The sequence below is a fragment of the Coturnix japonica genome, chromosome 4 (assembly GCF_001577835.2).
Source record: "Coturnix japonica isolate 7356 chromosome 4, Coturnix japonica 2.1, whole genome shotgun sequence".
Lineage (NCBI taxonomy): Eukaryota > Metazoa > Chordata > Aves > Galliformes > Phasianidae > Coturnix > Coturnix japonica.
The window spans coordinates 42,645,567-42,665,506 of record NC_029519.1 but is presented as its reverse complement, the minus strand read 5'-3'; the positions used below and the strand labels follow the sequence as shown (position 1 = coordinate 42,665,506).

Here is a 19,940-nt window from a genome sequence, read left to right as displayed (position 1 = left end):
ACCACTCCTGAACAGTGCTAAACAAGTTGATACTATTAAATACAGGTATATGGTAAGCTATTGATGCCAAATATTAAAGAAAAAGCCAATGTAATCCAATACTACAAATGCAAGAGTCTACATATATCCAGAAATTCATCTTTAAAAGCTACCTGGTAAAAAGCTATCAAAACACCACCTTACTGCAAGATCATTGCCAATCCTCAGCAAACCAGACATAGGATCTCGACTGGAATTCTCTCCAAGGTTTTAGGTTTCAGCCCAAGCTGTAGGCAAATACCTGCAGGTCACTCCCTTGAGGCGGGGCACTGTGAATTATCTTCAGAATTGGAAGGGGAACAGACAAGGGCTTGTGCCATTAAGCCTTCTCCTGCCTGAGATCACATTAATATGGATTAACAAAGTCTTGACACTTGACACCTCATTAAAAGCCTGGAAAGGTAAGCTAGCAAAAATCTGAAAAAAAAGCCCACAACAACACAAGAAACCCTGAAGGGCAATTCCATGCCAGTGCTAATGCTACATCCAATCTATTCAAATGAGACTGATGCTTCCTAAGATACCATACTGAAGTGCATCCCTAACTTCTCATTGCTCCAAGGTCTCCAGACAAGCCAATTCTTTGTCACAGCTGTCCTTTCACATATGCATGCCATCTAGCCCCTATGCCCCAATTTTTCTAATGGAGCTCCAAATTCACATGCTTTCTAAAAACAAAAATAGGAAAACAACCTGGAAAAGTCAACACTGTGGAAGTCTGCACCATTGTAGGAACAGTTTGCATTAACAGCCGCTCTAAAGCAAGAGGGAACACAAGCCTACATTAAAATAATATTTAAGATGCTCACAGCAAGAGAGTAGATTTGAAAAAAAACAGAAAAATATACAGAAATGAGTCAATACTTGGTCTTAGCTACAAAGCTGCATCCTCTGGTAGGAAAGCTGATCTCAATGCAACACCTCAATGCCATTCCGGCTCAATCAGCGCTTTCTTACAGAAGCAGATGCTAAAGCTGTATTGACAGGAGCCCCAAGTGCATCATAAGCTCTAATCAGAAATCTAGTTTATTTCCAATAAGAGGAGGATTCGTTCAGGTTTTAAATTGGCAAATATTAGGAAAATGAAAAAATAAGATTCAACTAAGATATCATTAAAATATCATGTTTAATACCCTTGGGCCCTGGCTCTGTTTCTAAGTGCTGCCCTGGAGAAGAACAGGCAGATTTTGAACACACACAACTGTTTTTCTGCAAATAAATTTTATTCAAGCAGAATACACATGTCTTTGTGACCCAAAGACATTGTTAAGAAAACATCTGTGCAAGGGCACATCACACAGCCACAGCAGTTCAAGGATAACACCAAGATGAACGTATGCAAAGGTGTTTGATGCACAGATAAATCCACAGTACTTGGTGCAGGTCAACACAGCCACATTGAAAATTGCAGAAGTGTCCTAAATCACTGCAGTGACACACAGCACATTATGGAAGAGTACAGAAGGCAGGAATATCCTTTCTAGCCAACCACTCTGAAAACAGAACTACCAAGTCCAACGGCTAACAAGTGACCCCAAAGAAAATACTCCAAATCACCTGTATCAGAACATGGCATTTTTAGCCAGTGCACTGAAAACGTGTGTCTCCAATCCCCTCTTATTATTTTCTCTTTGGAGGCAGCAGGTCATTTGGTTTTGTCCTTGATGGGATCCAACCCCACATGGCTTGCCTTTGATTTTTTAATTTGATCTGACAACTATAACTGTAAAGCACAAATTGGATTTTTAAACCACACTGAAGTAAAGACTCAGCAACATCTGCTTTGTTTTCAACGTTCATTTAAAACTTATTCAAAACAGCAGAAATTTAATATTTTTCCTCATCATTAGCTGGCACACTGTTTTTACATACTGGTATCAGCTCTCCTTCTACTTAGCTAAAGCAACATATGCTACCTTATATTATGGCTGAGGAACAAAGGAATATTGCCTTAGCCCTCTAATGAGGGCAAAGCTTTCCAAACAATGGCACTGCACAAATTATACCAGATATTTGTGTACACTTCCCCCCCCCCCCCCCCTTTTCACTAAGGCTAAAATGCAGTTTTTCCACTGCAGGACTCGGCTTACCAGTTTATCTACCTCACACTCTGAAACCAGAAGTACAAAGATCACTACCTCATAACTTAAAACACATGCTACCATGGAGGACACAAGCGATAGCATCCCAGTAAATGCTCTCCTCACAGGTTTGCAGAGACCAAATTAAAGCAGTCTCTGCACATGCTTGCACAGATTCTGCCACAGCTAGCTGTGCATCACTGCTGTAGCACAGGCCTTAAAATCTGCATCTCTATCCTATTCAAAGTGGAAGGCTGCTCAAGGATCCAGTCACCTGCCTAAAAAATTAAAAGCCAACAATGCAGAGAGGAAACCAATACCAAATAATTAGGAACAGGGTGAGTGAATTTAACACTACGTATCTTCAATACTGATAGATTTGGACACATGTTGTGCATATATATTGCACTGTGTTTAAGATGCAGGAAATGCATTGTGCTCCCACTTCTCTCAAAAGTTATGTGCAAGTTGTAAAACGTGACTGTAAGAAGCTGAACTTCAATTCTGGCATATTTTTCTTGAGGAAGTCAAAAACAGTAGGAAGATCAGAATACACTTTACACACTAAGTTTTAACATACTTACAGAGATATATACACACTGTGTATAATATGCACACACACTTATGTATACATATATATCCTGTATGTGTATATAAACAAGAGTTGCTCCAAAAGTAATGCTTCCTATTCTACTCTGCTGACCCATGATGCTAGAGGTGGATGTTGGTGATAAAGCAGCAGAGGTTGAACCTTCCCACCAATATTCCATTATATGTTGTTGCTGCTTGACAGATAGCAGCAGTCTGACACAATAGCACCCAACATGGAAGCACATATGAAGCAAAGGTGTGTCACTGAACTCCTCCATGAAGAAAAAATTGCAACCATTGACACTTGTTGATGTTTGATGAACACCAATAGAGACCAAACATCCCTTCCATCATAGCAAAGGGGTTCGAGTGAGGGTCACCTTCAGCTTTCTACTATTTTTAGAGAAATAATCATGAGGAAGGAAAAAAGAGACGTGTAACACATATGCATCTTAGCTCAACAAGCACTTCCATGAAAACACTGATGCCATTTTAAACAGATCTGCACTCCTCACGCTGTCCCATAGCTTGTACTGGTACCACACAGCTACAGAAAAAAAATCAGCTGTGAGCCTGCCAGGAAACAAATCCCAATTGAAAACATCCCAGCCAGAGCTACAAACCAAATGGAGCTTCTAAAATTAGAGATGCATTTCCCAGGCTGGTTCCTCCCCATACAGCCGCAGAAACAGATGGCAAAACCAAGAGTTGGGTTTGGGACCCAAGAGGAGCAGCCAAAACCTTCACTGAAACATCTGTCTAGACTGCAGCTCTCTGTGACTCAAGAAAGAAGGGAAGAAATCATTTTTTTCCAAATGTTATGAAGAAAGACTTCAGTAGGATCTATCAACTCCATACTCAGAGGACACGCTTCATTAGCTCAATCCTCAAGTTGCCCAGGGTCAAAGAAAGATCTGGGCTGCACAAAAAACCTACCCCAGGATGGCTTTCAAATGAGTTGAGGCAGACATGCCTCCCAACATCCACTTTATTAATGTTTTTAGGGAAAAAAGGGGAAGAGCAAAGGTGAAGCTCAGCTCACAGCCTGCCATACTACACAGAAAACAGTAGAGATAGAAAAGCATGCAGTGAAAGTCCTACCCTCAATGCAGAGCACAAAAACTTCATATCCCACTACAACAAACAGGAGGGGTCGCTCACATTCTAGCAGTCCTACATTAAGGTATGTGCCTTAATACCTTTAAACTCCCCCTGGATGCAAGGTGGGGGCAGGGAGAGGAGAGGGGATCTGGGGCCACCTTTATTTCTCTATGGCATCACCAGCCATCCTGCTGGGCTGGCACTGCTGCTGCACTGGGCACCTGCTTATCACACAGCCAGATTTAAACTGGAAATGTACCGTGAGCCAAAGCCAGCAATTTCCTGAGGTGGGATTCATCTCCTCTGACATAAGGTATCTGCAATGTAAACGTCTCTGAGTTTTCACCTTAGGCTTCCCTTAGAGTCCGCAGAGAGAAATTTCAGGGTGGAATTCATCTGACCTATTTGAAACGTCTGCATGAACAGGAAGGTAAGGAAATCATGCCACAGACATGCCTCTTTCTTCCCTTTGCTAGGAGGCCAGGCTTAAATGATGAGCTCACACACAGATACTTCTGCACAGAGGACAGCAGGTAGGCTGCAGGCTGGAAGCTTTTTTGGAGACCCTACAGGCTCCAGTAATCTTGTTCAGTATTTCCAGGAGGAGAAAAACATTAACTTGCAAGGACACTGCACTCTGTCAAAAAGCAACCAAGCAATTTGGAGTCATGATTAGTCATAAGAGAAACCTTAGTATTTGTCAACACAAAAATACACAGAAGTAGCATCCAAGCGTTATTCGCTGTTTCTGCATAAAATAACAGAGAAGGTTTTGCATCTTTCTCATATTCCTTTCATTTCCAGCTTACAACCTGTTATTTCCAGATCAGCAACCATTAAGGCATCTCCAAAATTCACAGGCCTTGGCACATCACACTTTTGGTGAAGTCACTGTACATATGCCTCTTTTGCTGAAGCATTGAAACGTTATTTTTAATTAGAGGCACATACAGAGCTGTCTAAAAATAAAAGGCAAGAGGCCATAAAGGTCAGCAGGAACAGCAGCAAGTGCAGCAGATCGATCACGCGCACAAAGGGATTATGCCAGAAGAGACAGCACCACACTTGTGCAATGGGCTGAAGCTGAAACGTCACTGGGACGTTCTGAGGGATAAGCAAAGACACCTCCTTCGTGGCAATCAGCAGAGGCCAGTACAGAGTGAGACATGAATAGAGAGCCACAGGTAAGCCAACCTTGTATATGAATGAAAACTGCACTTTTTAAAGAAAATTCAACTCCCCACATATTTTACTGATCTCATGAGTCAGTACTAGGATACTTTTCAGGATAACACCTGAAAGCAATATCTGGCAAACAGGGGAAAGGAACTTCTGATCATCTGCCCTGACAGTATTACATAGATTATGCTGACAGTGGCCTCGCTCAGGAATTCAGTAACAAAAGCACATTCAGGAGCCCCCATGAAGAGATCCAACCTTGCCTCTCCACCAGCAAACCCAGCTGTACTGCATAATGCCTGCTTACAGCAAACACAAATATATTTCTGAAAGACACAAAAGTGACAAGATGCTGTACTTCTTAAAGAAAGTCCAATTTCTCACATATTTTACCAATGTTACGAGTCAACACTAGGCTAGTTTTCAAATGCATCTTTATCCGTCTACAAATTGAAGGAAGCATCTTGAAGCAGATTCTCTCTTGCTTTTCCAGAAAAACACTCATCCAAGATGAAGTGCAGGAAAATTCAAGCTCACAACATTCCGCTCTCAATTAGTGATTATTTTTAATGAGCTACAAACAGTATTACCCAAAGATTATCAGCAACTGGCCTCAATGAGCACACAATTTTTGAGGAAAACAAACAAAACAAGCCCACACAAGAAAACCTCTGCTGGCCACCATCCAAGCAGATGAATTAAGGGACATTTTCAGATCATCCTGAAGAGTTCTCAGTACTAAAGCTAAAAACAGACTCAAAAGGGACAACTGCTGCTCCTCCTCCTAGAAAGGACAACTGCCTCATTGCTTTATGTTAATCTGACAAAAGCAATATTGAAACAAGAGCAAGAAAATCCCACCAACGCAGTGTCTTAGTTTCAGCTGGGTAGGAATTGTTTTCTTCAGAGTGTTTGATAAGATGCTGTTTGGTTCTAGGAGAAAAACAATACTGATAACACACTGATGTTAATAGTTGCTGCTAAGCAGTGCTGTACAGAGCCAAGGCCATTCACAGCAAAGAGCCCTGGGAGTTGGGAGGGAACAGAATTAGGGCAGCTGACTTAAACTGGCCAAAGAAATATTCCATACCATATGACATCATGAGGAAGGAGAGTTTTGAAAGGGGTGGGAGACAGGTGAGTGGTAAGCAACTGCTTCTGCATTACTTGTTAAATATATTCATATATACATACAGTCATAACTATTATCCTTTCCCTTTGTCTTAGTAAATAGTTTTATTTCAACCCATAAGTTCTACTACTTTTTTTTCCCCCCCTCCAGTTCTTTCCTCCAACCCTCTGGGAAGGGATAAGCCAACAACTGCATGGCGCTAAGTGACATGACAGCTTAAACCACAACACATGGAAAACAAGGGAATAGATTTTTCATTGGCCTGATATACTAAACTGCAAATAGAACAAAAACCAATGGGAAAAGTGGGCAATGGTGGAAAAAGAAAAATAAAGGGGAAAAAAATATATATATAACTTCCTAGCTCATTGCAGCCACAAAACAGGGACAGCAGTGAGACTCTGCTCATTCTCCCACATCAGCACATGCTGACTTTTTATTTGTCTTGCTGCGATGCAACATCAGCACCCATAGCTGAACGCTTCAATGCAAATATCACAAGGAAACATCAAGATATCACAATGTGATTAATCTGTGGCTCCCATCAGGTCTTCCCAGATGATCGAGCATCTTGTCAGCTGCTGGAGTCTCAGCAGCAAAGCCACAGACCAGCATTAAACAAAGTAGCATTCCTACTTTATAATCTTGCCCTACTGATGAAAGGCATCCTCTTCCTTAATTTAAAATAACTAATCTATGTTACACTAGTACAAGTGGATGCACATTATATCTTTGTATACCCTGGATATCTGACACAATTATTCTGAAAATCAAGGAGTAGAATCTCTCAGAAGATTGAGTAGGTGTACAACCAAGAAAACAGCAGGCTGGGATAGCTGGACACCACCACCTGCCTTGCTGAAAGGGAAGACACTCCTTAGGGCAAAAAGAGATAGTCATTTCTCCCCTCAATCAGCAGAAAATTAGCAAGGAGGCTAGAAATTTAATATAATTACCCTGAAACCTTTGAACCTTATTACTGCAAACACACACAAGTAGAACTGAGTGGTTGTGATTAGTCCCTTGCTCCCCAACATGCCAAGAATTAGTCACATGAGACTCGCACGGTTTAAGCCATAACACAATACACATGTCAGAGGAACAGTAAGCTAAAGAGAGGTTAGACATCCTTTCCTGTCAAGAACAGATACAAACCCAAACCCAGTAGAAGATGTAGCTGCTAAATGACAAGAGATGAATAATTTAATTTCCACTTGAGATAACCCTAGTTGTAATAAGAAAAAAAAAAAATAAAGAATCAACAGGAAAAGAAAGTAAGCAGTGTTACAAGGTAGAACAATTAGTATATGCCACAGCAGCTGTGGACTGCCTTCAGTGTGGGCAGTGGCCCCTTTTTGTATGTTTTTATAACACCTGGCACAGGGTTGGGACCTCACCAGTTCTACAGTCATGTTTTAAGGAAAAATATTCCCTTCCTTGTGGGATTCATGCAGTGCTAATTTTTGCCACCAAGAGTAAAAACAGCACTGGCAGATGTGGGGTCTGCAGCAGGAACCAGATCCCTGAAGTTCCTCCCAAGAACAAGTTCTCAATTTTCCATGGCTGGAAATGGGATCATAAAAACCATAGAATCATAAAAGACAGAAAAGACCACTAAGACCATCTAGTCCAACCATCAACCCATCCCCAACATGCCCACTAACCACTTCCATCAGTGCCATATCTCTGTGTCTCCTGAACGCCCACAGGGACAGTGACTCCACCCACCCCCCTGGGCATCCTGTGCCACTGCATCACTACTCTTTCAGAGAAGACATTTTTCCTAATATCCAACCTGAAATGTTACAGAATAAGCACTGCTCCTGGGCATCCTTACCTGGGACCCATTTTTCAGAGGAACAGAGCATCAGCAGTGTGTTCACAGCACACATCCAGCACCCCCAGCTTGTGCAGTAAGTAACTTTATTTTTTAATTTAAAAAAAACTGGCTTATCCTTAGGTGACTGTTTATACAGACACCATAGACACATGTGATGATTTTTCTTCTCATCTTATAGCCCCAAAGATACTGCTCTGCAGTGTTTGTATAGAGACAAATATATATATATATATTAGGTTTACCATTCCCAGTTCAGAAACACATTACCATGAGTTCAGCTCTGAAACTTCCCGTTTCCCACTGCATATGAAGTTACTTAAACCAAATTACTTCTACAGAAGAGAGATGGCAAACAGACTTCAGCTTAGAGAAGTTTCCGTCTTGATTTTCCTGACTTTGAGCAGGACCATTACTTTCTCTAGCAAGCTACCCTTTAGCAGGCAAGTTTTCCCTGCATAAAGATTGAATCTTAAAACATTTAAGATAATACATAACATTAACACCACTGAGCTGGCCTGACAGCTAAGCAGCCTTTCCAAAGAATAACCACATCACACAGAGAGGAGGGTAGACAAGCAGCTGGACCATCAAATGCTGGAGGACTCCTAAGATCACATCTCAGCATATTGTCAAGGCATCAAGCTCACATCTTTTAACCAGTTCTTGTAACTGAAAGCTTGGTTTTTACCTCTAGAAGGATAAACTGCTTAATCACCATATAACCTGATATAAAGACAGCTGCTGCACAAGGCAGGGGAGCACCAGGACAGATGGGAGTTGATCAAAACGCACTTCTACAGCACAGGCACTCCAGGACTCCTCTCATTCGAAAGCAAACTTGCTATATAAAAAAGGCCCCTCTGCAGAGGGAGACAGAGCTGCTCAGAAAGCGCACATCTCTAGCCCTCAGAGATCACCATGGTATACTCTTACAGTTCCACAACTGAACACAAAAGTACATTTCTAGGTATCCATGTTCCTGCTCAGCTTCACCTTGGGAAAAGTAAGGCAGACAATCACTTGTTAATAGCTTGGAGTTCTGTGCAGCCCACATGCTCAGCAAAAGCTTGTCCCTGTGAGCTGCATAGTAAATGATAACAAAGCTAACTGTTTGGAGGGGAAACAGATAAAGCTGACTCCAGGAAGTAACAGCCAAACTCTTTGGTTCGTGGTTTGGGGTTTTATTTCTTAGCTTTGGTAAGGTTTTTTTGTTTTTTACTTCCACAAGAAGCATCTTCACAACTCTAACCAAAGGACAACGTTACTGATACAGAATTAGAGATGCATGAACTTCGCTTGATATGCCAAAGAACACATCAACACATAGTGCCCAAACCATGCAAAATCTTGGCAAAATTAAGGCTGAATTCTGCTATGGACAACATCAAAAGTAAGATTTCAAATCTCTACTGAGACACCAAGATAATTTCTCTACACATACACTCTATTCTCATTTCTGCGCACTTGTGTTGTCTTCTCCTCCCATTGCAACACTGCAACTCCCCACACGTTTTTAAAAAAGCCCAAGCCCAAGCACACGTTGCAAGCTATCTCACTGTCATCTATTATTCAAGAAAGGTCTCATTGAATAAATGTCTGTTCAGAGGCTCTAAACAAATTTCATTTCTGAACACCACTGTCTGCAGCCCAGCGGGCCATTTCACCAAGATAAGATCACACATTTAATCAAACGCTTCAAAAAAAAGAAATACACACCGAGTTTGCTTAATAACGTCAAATAATAAAAGTGCAACTCTGGCAGCATACTAATTTTTAGTACTCTTTCTTCTTTGAGGGTTGTCTCAATAGTCAAGGTCAACCGTACATGGGATTTCTTCTAATTAGGGCCTCTGGTAAAGGCTAGACCTGCTTATTCTCACCACTTAACCACGGTTTTCCCTAAAATGAAGACATCTCTTTTTCATTTTAAATTAAATCATTACAGTATCCCATCCAAGTGTGACAGACAAAACTACACAACTCAGTTAATTCAATAGAGGATGTATGTGAAAGACAACAAAACCCACATCTTTTGTGGTCAGTGAGGAACCACCCACGCAAACGTCTATGGTACAAAAGAAAAACTGATTTACGGAAGGAAAGAAAAGATTATCTGCTCAGTGTTTGACTACAGCTTCTACTGCAGAGCAGCCCAGACACACTGGAGTTGTGAATGAGGAGTGGACCTGCTGCCCCTACATCAATGTATGTTTTGTCATTTATTTTAATGCAGTAGGAAGAAGTAGAGACAGCTCAAGAAGCAGCATTATGTCATTACAACTACAAAATAAGACCGTATTACTACTGATCACATTTCCACGATATTCATCACTAATTCTCCTAGTACTTTGTCACTGACTTCTATCATTTCATTTACATATCAAGCTACCAGTTTTATCACAATTACTGCTTGGCCCCACATTATATGAACTTGGGAAGAACCCCAGACCCTAGCTGTGATCAAGCATGCTGCTTGAAAGGGGTCAGACAAAAGCCTATATCCTCACCCCTGCATGGGCCCATGGGTTATGCTGGTCTGCCCTCTGCTCACACGGGACGAGCGAGTGATCAAGCGTGAAGACATCAGGGCAGACAAGCCCCCATCTGCTACTCCCAAAGCTGAAGGAGACAAACAGAAAGGCAGCTTCTAGGCATATTCCCCCACCAAAGTTTTTCTCCCCTGCTGCAAACATCCCCATAATCACCTTTTCATAGACATCAAAATGTTCACAGCAGAGACCCAGATTTTTTCCCACAAAAAGGAAAAATTACAGCTTCTCACTTTAAGCTGGCATAAACAATTACTGAGGTCCACACACAGCATCCTTCCACTGGTGCTCACCAGTAAGCCAACATCTCATCCCCACTGCATGCATGGAGCTGCTCATGGGAACAAGCATTCCCTGGACAAACAACTGATCCTAAAGGATCAGTGATACTCAACCATGTTTTTTATGAAATCAAGTATATTTGCACAAGTACAATTCTCTTGTTGCGCTACAGACTTCCTTCCCAAATCAGCAATGTTACATGGAGAAGCACTCCCCATCCCACAACCTAAATGCATTACACAGACTTTAGAAAGACTCACTGCCAATTGGTGACCTACTTAGATCTATATAGCACATTACAGTTTTAACTGTGGATCACTTGCCAGAAGGTCAGAAGTTATAACCCTAAACAGTGTAATTGCTATATTTTAAACACCTTTCAGGATAAATTTTACACAAAGAGACATGCAACTTTTGGAGTTAACTAAACTAAGCTTGTAACAGCACAGTCCTTCTTTTAAAGTACAAGAAAAGGAGATGTAAGACAGAAGAGAGGAAAAAAGCCACAGATAAGAACCGGCAACAGTTGACATGGATGCCTTTAACCAGTTTCAGAGCATACAAGAAAGACAGCAGTCACAATCCAGTAATAAAGAAGAAACAACTTACTCTTTCCGATGGTAAGAACTTTCCAGAAACTTCAAAACAAGGCCATCTCTAAATAGAGGCCCTTCCCCTTTGGCTGCCAGCACTTAAATGAAGTTAGGAAGGAATGGACTCTGGGTCCACCACTTGTGGCTGTGCAGGTGGATTGCACACACCTGTGTTCTTGGGGCTGGGCCTGCCCCTTCACCAGGTGCTCAATCACTGGTTCCAGCTGAGACCAAACAGTTTCCATACAACCACTTCACACACCTGCATCCATTAAAGATAATCCAAACTGACATTCTCTTCAAGTCTGCTGTGGGTTTAAAGTGTAGCAGTCACATCATAATCTCCCTTGGAAATGGGTTTTATACGCACTGGATTTCCAAATGATTAAAGGCCATGTTTACAACATGCTAAATCTGAAGGAAGAACAGTTTAGATAGTGCACAAACTCAAGCAAAGTCATAGCATCCACTTGAGCAATTTGTTGCATGCTGCAGGTTTAAAAAATATAAATGTTTCTCCTAATAAGCCATCGACTATTTGATTGTAGACCAGTTCTATGTACCTCCAGAAAACCTTGACAGAAATAGGCCTTCAGGATGGAATCCAAAAGGCTTTTGTTTACTGTGGGGGTAATATTGCAACAGTACCCAGAAGATGGGAAGAAAAAAGAAAAACATCACCATAAAAACACTGCTTAAGTATCCACCTTACCTAAAAAAAATAGATAAATAAACAAAAACCTGTCTCCTTTGAAACAAATGACAGGAATCTCAAAGGGATGTGTCAGTCAGTAACACACACACACAGTTGCTAAAGAGGTGTGAAAGAAAAGGAGTTAACATGATCTCCTAAACCCTCCTCAGCTCTATCCAACAGTGAAACCTATTCAAAGAGATGGCTTCGATGGGTGATTTTTTTTTTCCTCCTCCTTTCCCTCAGCAGTCTTTGGAATGGCTTTGAGGGAGAGAAGAGAAAAAAAGGAAGAAAAAAAGCAAGCCATTGAAAATCTCCTTACAGGGTCAGCTGTCACTGAAATGCACTTTAGTATTCAGGGTACCCACCCATGCAGAACATCAAAAACTGGGCTGAGGTCCCTCTCTATTCTCGCAGGCTCAGGCCAGCACGGGGTGTGAGACGCGATGCGGAACAGCAAGGCACACTGCCTCTGCAGGGCTCGCAAACAGCAGCACCAGCCCATGGAACGCGACGGGGGGTCACCGTGCTTTGCACAAGCAAAGAGGCTGTGTGGGCTTAAGCCGGATTGTGCTGGCACTGCTAGGAACTGAAACATCTGCACAACTGGAGATTCGTGGTCTCATATCGTCGTGCAAAGTTCAAGCTTACTAATGTGCCATCTCCTAAATGAACTCCCCATTATCTCCCTTCTTCTTCCTGCTCTTTCCAGGCTGCCTATGGGAACACAAGTCTTAGCGTTCACCCATCATTTTGTGGAAATAACAGGAAAGAAAATATAAAACAGCAGAAAGTCAGGCAATTGCACATTCATTATATTTCCATAACTTTTTCTTCTGCTGTATTAAGCTAAACCTGAGCTTCACAGGCTGCTCAGCATCTTGGCCAGGCTTTGCAGCTTACACTAAATTCTCCACCTAAGCTAGATGAGCTCTCAGTTGGCTACCATGCCCATCTCTGACACATCCCTGCCCCCTACATTAACATATTCAAGAAAGCTGCAGACCACACTTCCATGCTGCAATGACTCTTCTGCTCTCTTCGTGGAAAAACTTCTCATTAAGGCAGTCCTGGGATCAGTAACATCAAATCCAAAACGGGCTGCCACAGCAAATATCAATGACCAGCCCCTTAGTGGTTAAGAAACCCCACCCCTAAGAAACTTAGTGGCTCAGCACACCCCAAAAAAAATCTGTTTTGTTTTGGTGAATACACATACCTACATACATATGTCTGTGCTTATGTTTGGAGTATAGGTGCAATTCTTAAATACCTATTTTCCACTTCATTAAGTCTGAACAAGAAAACAAGCAGACCTCTGTCTGCTCCCCAAAAGATCACAATGCTTGGTTGCGTGTGCCCATAGGAGAAGTGAATGCACTAGGACTGAAATAATCAGAATATTTCTACCTCTCTCATTGGAAACCAGGTCCATTCATTAAGGTTCCTTATGTCTGTAACCAGACACTTTGTTTCTGTGGAATGGAAAAGGTTAACAGTGTTAATAGTGAAGGGACATGTATCTGATGAGCGTTACAAGCAGACTACGCATCCTTGCTTCATACCACTTAGAGCATTTCCGAAGTGTTAGCTGAAGGTGTTAGGTTCAAAGGAGAAGAGCGCCAGCAAACATGGGCACCTTTGCATGGGACGTCAGAGTAGGACCACGCATTGATCACATTTTAAGGACCACTCCTGCAAAAGCACGTGTATTCATCTTCACCTCATTTCAGCTTTGCACTATTGCAAGAAAACATTCATGCTGATCTTTTGTATTTATGATGTTTCATCAGAACTTTAAGAAATGCATAGCTTCACTGAGAAGTGCAATCAATGATTTGAATTGATTTATGCCAGGTAAGGATCCAACTGCAATCAAGTCAGTAAGCTTCTCCAATTAATAGTAGCAGAGCTATGAACCAATCTATTCAAAACGTAGTGCAAAAAAATCCAAAGATACTCTCTGTAAGGCATCCCTTGCAGTAAACCAGAGCTGTGCTATGGACTGCTACAGCGGTCTTAAAACTACCAAGATGCTTCCCATGGAATTACTCATATGTTGACTAATGCACGTATCAGAATCAAAAAATATATCCTGTTAGTCTCGGGCCATATGTTAATGGCTGCTCTGTTGAAGTTTTTAACTATCAGCCGTTTAAATAATGCTCTAATGACTGTTTCCAAATATTTCTCTGCTTCCTTCTGAAAGGTATCTACTTCGTGGCCATTGAAACCAAAAAACATCAGGTCTGAAAATAAAACATCTTCACTTTTACCTCTTTTCATAGACAGATATTAGAAGTGGGCAGTCTTCTAATTTGTAGCAGATCAAGCAACTTCATTCAATCTGAAGTACCACCTCTATCAAAAGCATTACAATCTACAGTGCTGAAGTGAGGTTTGTGTTTGAAAGGACGTCACATCGTTGCTTCTTGACTATCAGCCTCTCTCAACTGCAACGGGAAAAAAAAGTCCCCATCTCCACTAATCAAATCTCACATTAAAAAAAACAAAACAAAACAAACAAAGAACAACCACAAAACAAAACCAACAGCCAAGACCTGCAGAACAGATAAATGAGGGTTGGTTTCACTAATATACAATGCCTGCAGGTTCCAGTGCTGTTCTGAGCAGGCCACACTTCCATCACAGTGCCCTGTGACAGTGTTCCTGGAGCACACATGAAGCTTATACACAGAGGTCATCAGCCTCCTCCTTTACCCTCCCTGGCACCTCAAGCTTAGTAAGTAAAATATGGTCCACAATACCACTGAAATGAAATTCTTATTGCCTGAAGGGGCTGGTTTACTTGATATAGCCACAGATGCACGGTGCATTGGTGACTGATGAACACAATGGAGAAGCTGAGGATGCCCCCTCCCTGGAGTTGCTCAAGGTCAGGTTGGATGGAGCCCTGGGCAGCCTCATATGGTGGGGGGCAACCAGCCCATGGGTAGGGATTGGAACTGGGTGGGCTGTAAGTTTCCTTTCAACCCATTCCATGAGTCTATAACTAAACACATTTGTCTCGCAGCCAAAACCAGAAGTCTCTTTGAAAAGGCTGCTGAAAGAAAACTTGCAGCCTACACACTTTGCCCACTGTTTTTACCAATCAGTTTGTCCCAGCCTTTCCCATCCCATAGGTGTTTTCTGCAGACACCACAGTCTCCATCCTACTTCATTCCTCCATAGAAGAGCACCTATTCACAAGGAACAATGCACTGTAGACATTTCTCTAGTGGGAAGCATGAAGAAAGCATTACACTGCATCCCAGTGGGAGTGCATCTGTTGGAAGAAAGAGGAGCTGGCAGGGAAGAGCTGGGAATCCTCAAGAACCACGGTAAGATCTCTTCAGAGCTCCCATGCTCACCAGGTACATCCCACCTGACAAGCAGCCTCCCATCAGAAGCGGACAGACAACACGAGTTTGCTCTGCAGGGCCGTCACATTGCCTAAGCACTCCCCACTCTCAGGGCAGTATCAGCACCACCTCCAATGTAAGAATTTGGGAGCTGCATTTCCAGTGCTCCCTTGCGATGAGAAGGAAAGCTCCAAAGAATACAAAGTTCTGCCAAAATCACTCCCATCAGAACACTGAGCTGTTTCTACAACCAGCTAGTAAGACAACGAAATAAGTTCTCTTCCCTTATTTATTTTTACGCCTTGTGCCCAGCCTTCCTATCATAGCTTTTCCCTGATTCATTCTTCCTCACTGAATTCCACACCTCTCATCAGCCTCTAGCCCTTCCTTTAAGCCATGCCACACAAGAAACAGTTTCCCAGCCAATCTACGCCAGTCCCAACGCTATTAGTATCAAAATTTGCAATAATAAATCAGCAGCTCCCAGGACTGCTCCATTTACAAAGCCTTCCCTCTCCCGTGTGCATCTCATTTACTGGCATTGATGATGCATGCGCTCATGCTCTGAATGTGAAAGCCCTCCCAGCGGCACCGCACTCCCCAGCTGACGTGCTGACCGAGGCGAAAGGTCGGGCGAGCTGCTCTCCAGTAATCCAGTCCACACACCATTTTACACCTTCCATTGGGCAGCGCAGACACCCAGCAAGCACCCTGTGAGCACCTCCTCCTCTGAGCTTGCCTGCCTTCCCCACATGGCTAGCGAAGGACACTGGGTTCGTGTTGTGCTGTGGGAGCAGCCACACCGGGATGAGCTCCTCCAGCCCTACAGCCAGCACAGGATGAGAGCAATGCAGCCACCGATGGGGACAAATAATGGAATCACACAGAACTCATGTGCTAGCTCTAGCTTTATGAACTCTGGTCCTTAAGGCACAACAAAGATCCATGCCAGCCTCCTTGCAGGTAACAACACAACGGCTACTTTGTAGTAAACCACGCTCAGTATGGAAAAAACTCTGCTAAGGAGCCCCAACCACAACAAGGGGATTGTGTCCCTCCTGAAACCGGAGCGCAGCCGTTTCACCTTTAGAAAAGCTCTCAGCCCTGCTCTAAACTTTGTCACCCAGCGGCAGCACAGGCAGGCGGCTCTGCGCCCTTCCTGCTCTGCTCTCCCAAAGCGATGGCTGCAGGCTCGCCGACACCAGCCTCTTTAACCTGCAGCACCTGGCCTGCCCCATAAAACTTGGTAGAAGGATTTTTCCTAATGAATACACAGTAGAAGCCTGTTCATATTGCGAGCCCCTGGAAATTATGATAAATGAGCTTGACGAGGCACACGCTGCTACTCAATACCAGGCAAGCAGCATTGGCTGCACTCTGAGACAGCATTCCATAACAAAAAGAAATGCATTCATTTCAACTCCACAGAAGATTTTTTTTTTTTTTTGGTTGGCTTTGAGATTCTCCATCCAGTGCCCTGGAATAAGCAGTATCAAAAAGGGACAGTGACTTGCAGGCTCTCTTGCTGCCCCATAGCAAAGCACAGAGGGCATTCTCATCCATTTATGTTTGCACCTCAGCTTCCTTCTAAGCAGCAAGGGCTGGGAGAGGGAAAACGTTAATACCTCCTCATGAGTAATCCAAACAGGAGCATAAATACAACAGACTCGGTTGTAGTGGCCAAAGCTGGGAATGCTACGGTGACAAGCATGCAACAATACATTTCTTTTGGCCACATATGAGTTGTTTTAACTACAGCAGAAAAGAATAGAATGCCCATCAGGATAGGGAAAGAGGCTCCCTTCCTACCTTGCAATCCCTCCTCAAAAAACAAACAAACAAACAAACAGCTGCACATCCACAGGGTGAAAAACCAAAGGAATGCATGGTGGGCTCATTGCTCCTGTGGACAGCTCTGGGCACTGATGAGATGCAGACCCTAAAGTAGAGGTGCCCAGGGAGCATTTCATAGAACCATTAAGGTCAGAAGAGACCGCTAAGATCATCCAGTCCAACCACCAACTCATTTTTGGGCATCGCAGCTACAGCTCCACCAGCTATACAGACACTGGTTGAAACTGGGCTTCCTACACTGGGAAGGCAGAGGAGTGCTCCCTGGTTTGTGGCAGGCGGCTACCACCACTCTCATGAGTGTATTTCCAAGTTAAATAGTCATAAGACGGTTGCAAGGGGAAAGCAAATAATTCAGTAAGCAAATAAATGAGTTTAAAAAAAAAAGAAAAAGAAAAAAAGAAAAAGAAAAAAAAACAGGGAGAAAAAAAGAAGGGGAGAATAAGGGGAATGCAATTTTTACCATTTTCTTCCTCCACCCATGCACACTGGCCCCTCTCGTTCAAAAAATGTCCCTGCTGAATGCAGACCTGCAGCCAGCCAGCAAACACCGAACACCCCAGCCAGGCACCAACCCGGGCTGCGCGTTTCCCTCTGCCTGCAGGGACGGAGCTGCACATCCCTGCCCACCCCGCGGCCGGGCACACGCAGCCCCCGACGCACCCCGGTCCGGCAGCATCCCACCCACAGCCCCGTCCTCCCGCTGCCATCCAGGAACTCGGCGGCTTCTCCAGGCACCCCTCCAGCAATGCGATAGGAACATCCATCCTCCGAGGGACACAGGCATGGAGCAGCGAGGGAAACTCGGGGATTTCTACGGGTAACAGAAGCAAAGCCTTCCATGGAGAAGGAAGAGCAGACACAAAACCCACCGAGGCTCTTCCATCTCGCAGCCATCCGTCCCCTTCATCCCCAGCACGCAACTCCCGTTACCTGCAGGACGCAGCCCACCCCTGAGGACCACCACCCTCCATAAGGAACCAATGGGATCTGATGGCAGCGGGCAGCCCTCAGCCCGGTGCGGGTTGGATGCGGGGCCGGCACCGATTCATGAGGCGCCCGGCGGATGGAGGGCGCTCGGATGGAGGGTGCTCCGTTACCTTTAGTCACCTCCGGCTGCCGAGATGCCAATCCCCATCGGTTCCTCAACAACCTGCAGCGGGGGAGCTGCTGCTGCTGCTGCTGCTACCACAATCCAGTCATAAAAAGCAGAGCTGGCCACGGTACCAGGAGGCACACGAAGAGCAGGGGATCGTCGCCCAAGGAAAGAAAAATGTAAGAAAAAATAATATATATATAAAAAAATAAAAAATGGAGAAAAAAAAAAGGGGGGGGAGGGGGGGAAGGGGGAAGGAAGAAGAAAAAGTCTCTCCTCCGCTGCCTTCTCCTCCCGCAGCACACGCTGGATACCGGAGGGTGTGTGGGGATGGGGAGGCGGTCTCTCCCGCTCTCCCCGCCGCCAGCCCCCGGCCGCAGCCCCGCGGCTCTATCTCCTCCAGGTGGGCAGCCTCAGGGCCGGGGGGTGGCCGCGGAGCCCGCACCTCCGCCCGGGCGATCCGGATGCGGCACGGTCATCGCCTGCCTTGCTGCTGCTGCTGCTGCTGCTGCCGCTGCTGCCGCCGCCGGGGACAAGGAGCCGCTGCCGAAGAGACCACCAAAAAAAAGGAAGAAAAAAAGAAAAAAAAGGAGAGCAATCTTCCACCATCCCCCTTTTCTCTTCCTCCTCCAGCAGCACCAGCCGCTCTCCGCATCCGCTCCCTGCCCCCGGCCCCTCACTCCGCCGGGGCTGGGGGACACAAAGGCTCCCGCTCTCAGGGGGGCGGCCGGCCCTCAGCTCCCCGGAGCCCCCCGGAGCCTTCCTCCTCCTCTTCCTCCTCCCGCTGCGGACACCGCCAGCCCCGGCTCGGGTGGGCTGGGCGGGCGCGATGGGGGGGGAGAGGGGGCACGGCCGCCGGCAGCACGGCACGGCACGGCACGGCTCACACACGGGGAGGGGGCGGCCCGGCAGCGGCAGGCGGCGCGGCGCTGCTGCCCTGCCCGGCGGCGGCCGCACGGAGCCGGGCGGGCGGCGAGCCGAGGGGCGGGGGAGCGCCGAGGGCCCGGATCTGGGTTGCGTGGACGCGGGCTCCACCTAGCAGCCGGCGCCGCGCCGCGCCGACCCCGGCCCCTTCCCTTTTCCTTTCCCCTTTTTCCGGCGCCCACCTGCACCCGTCCCCATCGCCGCTCTCCGACACCCGCCGAGAGGATCCCCCCCGCTGCCCCCAGCACAGCGGCCAATGGCAGGCTGCCCACCGAACGAGGAATCCCCCGCTGGATTCCCCCACCTCTCCATTGGATGCTCTGCTCATTGTAGCCAGCGAAGCGGCCAATCATAACCATGCAGTCCAGCGCAGAACCCGCTGGATTTCTCACCTTCCCATTGAATGGTCAGGAACAGAGCATTCCTTGCTGGATTCCCCATCTCTAGATTGGCCGCCCTGCTCGTGATCCCCAGCCCAGCAGCCAATCACAGCCAGAATGCTGGGCTTAGAACCCCTTCCCACAGCCCACTCAGGATTAAGGTTCTTCAACAGGCTCCTAAGGATCTCCAATGGCAGATCCTACAACCTTGTACGATACTCTCTGCAGGGATGAAGGCATTAATTA

The 19,940-nt window shown here is 45.2% G+C and overlaps 2 protein-coding genes across 18 annotated transcripts in view; one reads left to right on the top strand and one right to left on the bottom strand.

Moving 5' to 3' along the window:
- Positions 1 to 18,499, bottom strand: part of ADGRL3 (adhesion G protein-coupled receptor L3) — a 478,165-nt gene extending 459,666 nt beyond the window's left edge. For 14 of the 17 annotated variants that reach the window (XM_032444013.1, XM_032444015.1, XM_015861715.1 and 11 more), the window contains exon 1: positions 18,395 to 18,494. The gene's annotated coding sequence lies outside the window, so the exon portion shown is untranslated. Of the gene's footprint in view, positions 1 to 11,403; positions 11,457 to 18,394 lie in introns of those variants that run through there. The other 3 variants (XM_015861714.1, XM_032444002.1, XM_032444003.1) reach the window with 3 other exon arrangements.
- On the top strand, positions 16,056 to 19,647 carry LOC107313342 (transcription initiation factor TFIID subunit 4-like). The gene is made up of 2 exons (XM_015861472.2): positions 16,056 to 18,569; positions 18,691 to 19,647. The coding sequence occupies exons 1-2, from the start codon at positions 18,288 to 18,290 to the stop codon at positions 19,645 to 19,647; spliced, it is 1,239 nt and encodes a 412-aa protein (XP_015716958.1). The 5' UTR covers positions 16,056 to 18,287.
- Positions 19,648 to 19,940: the final 293 nt, after the last annotated feature.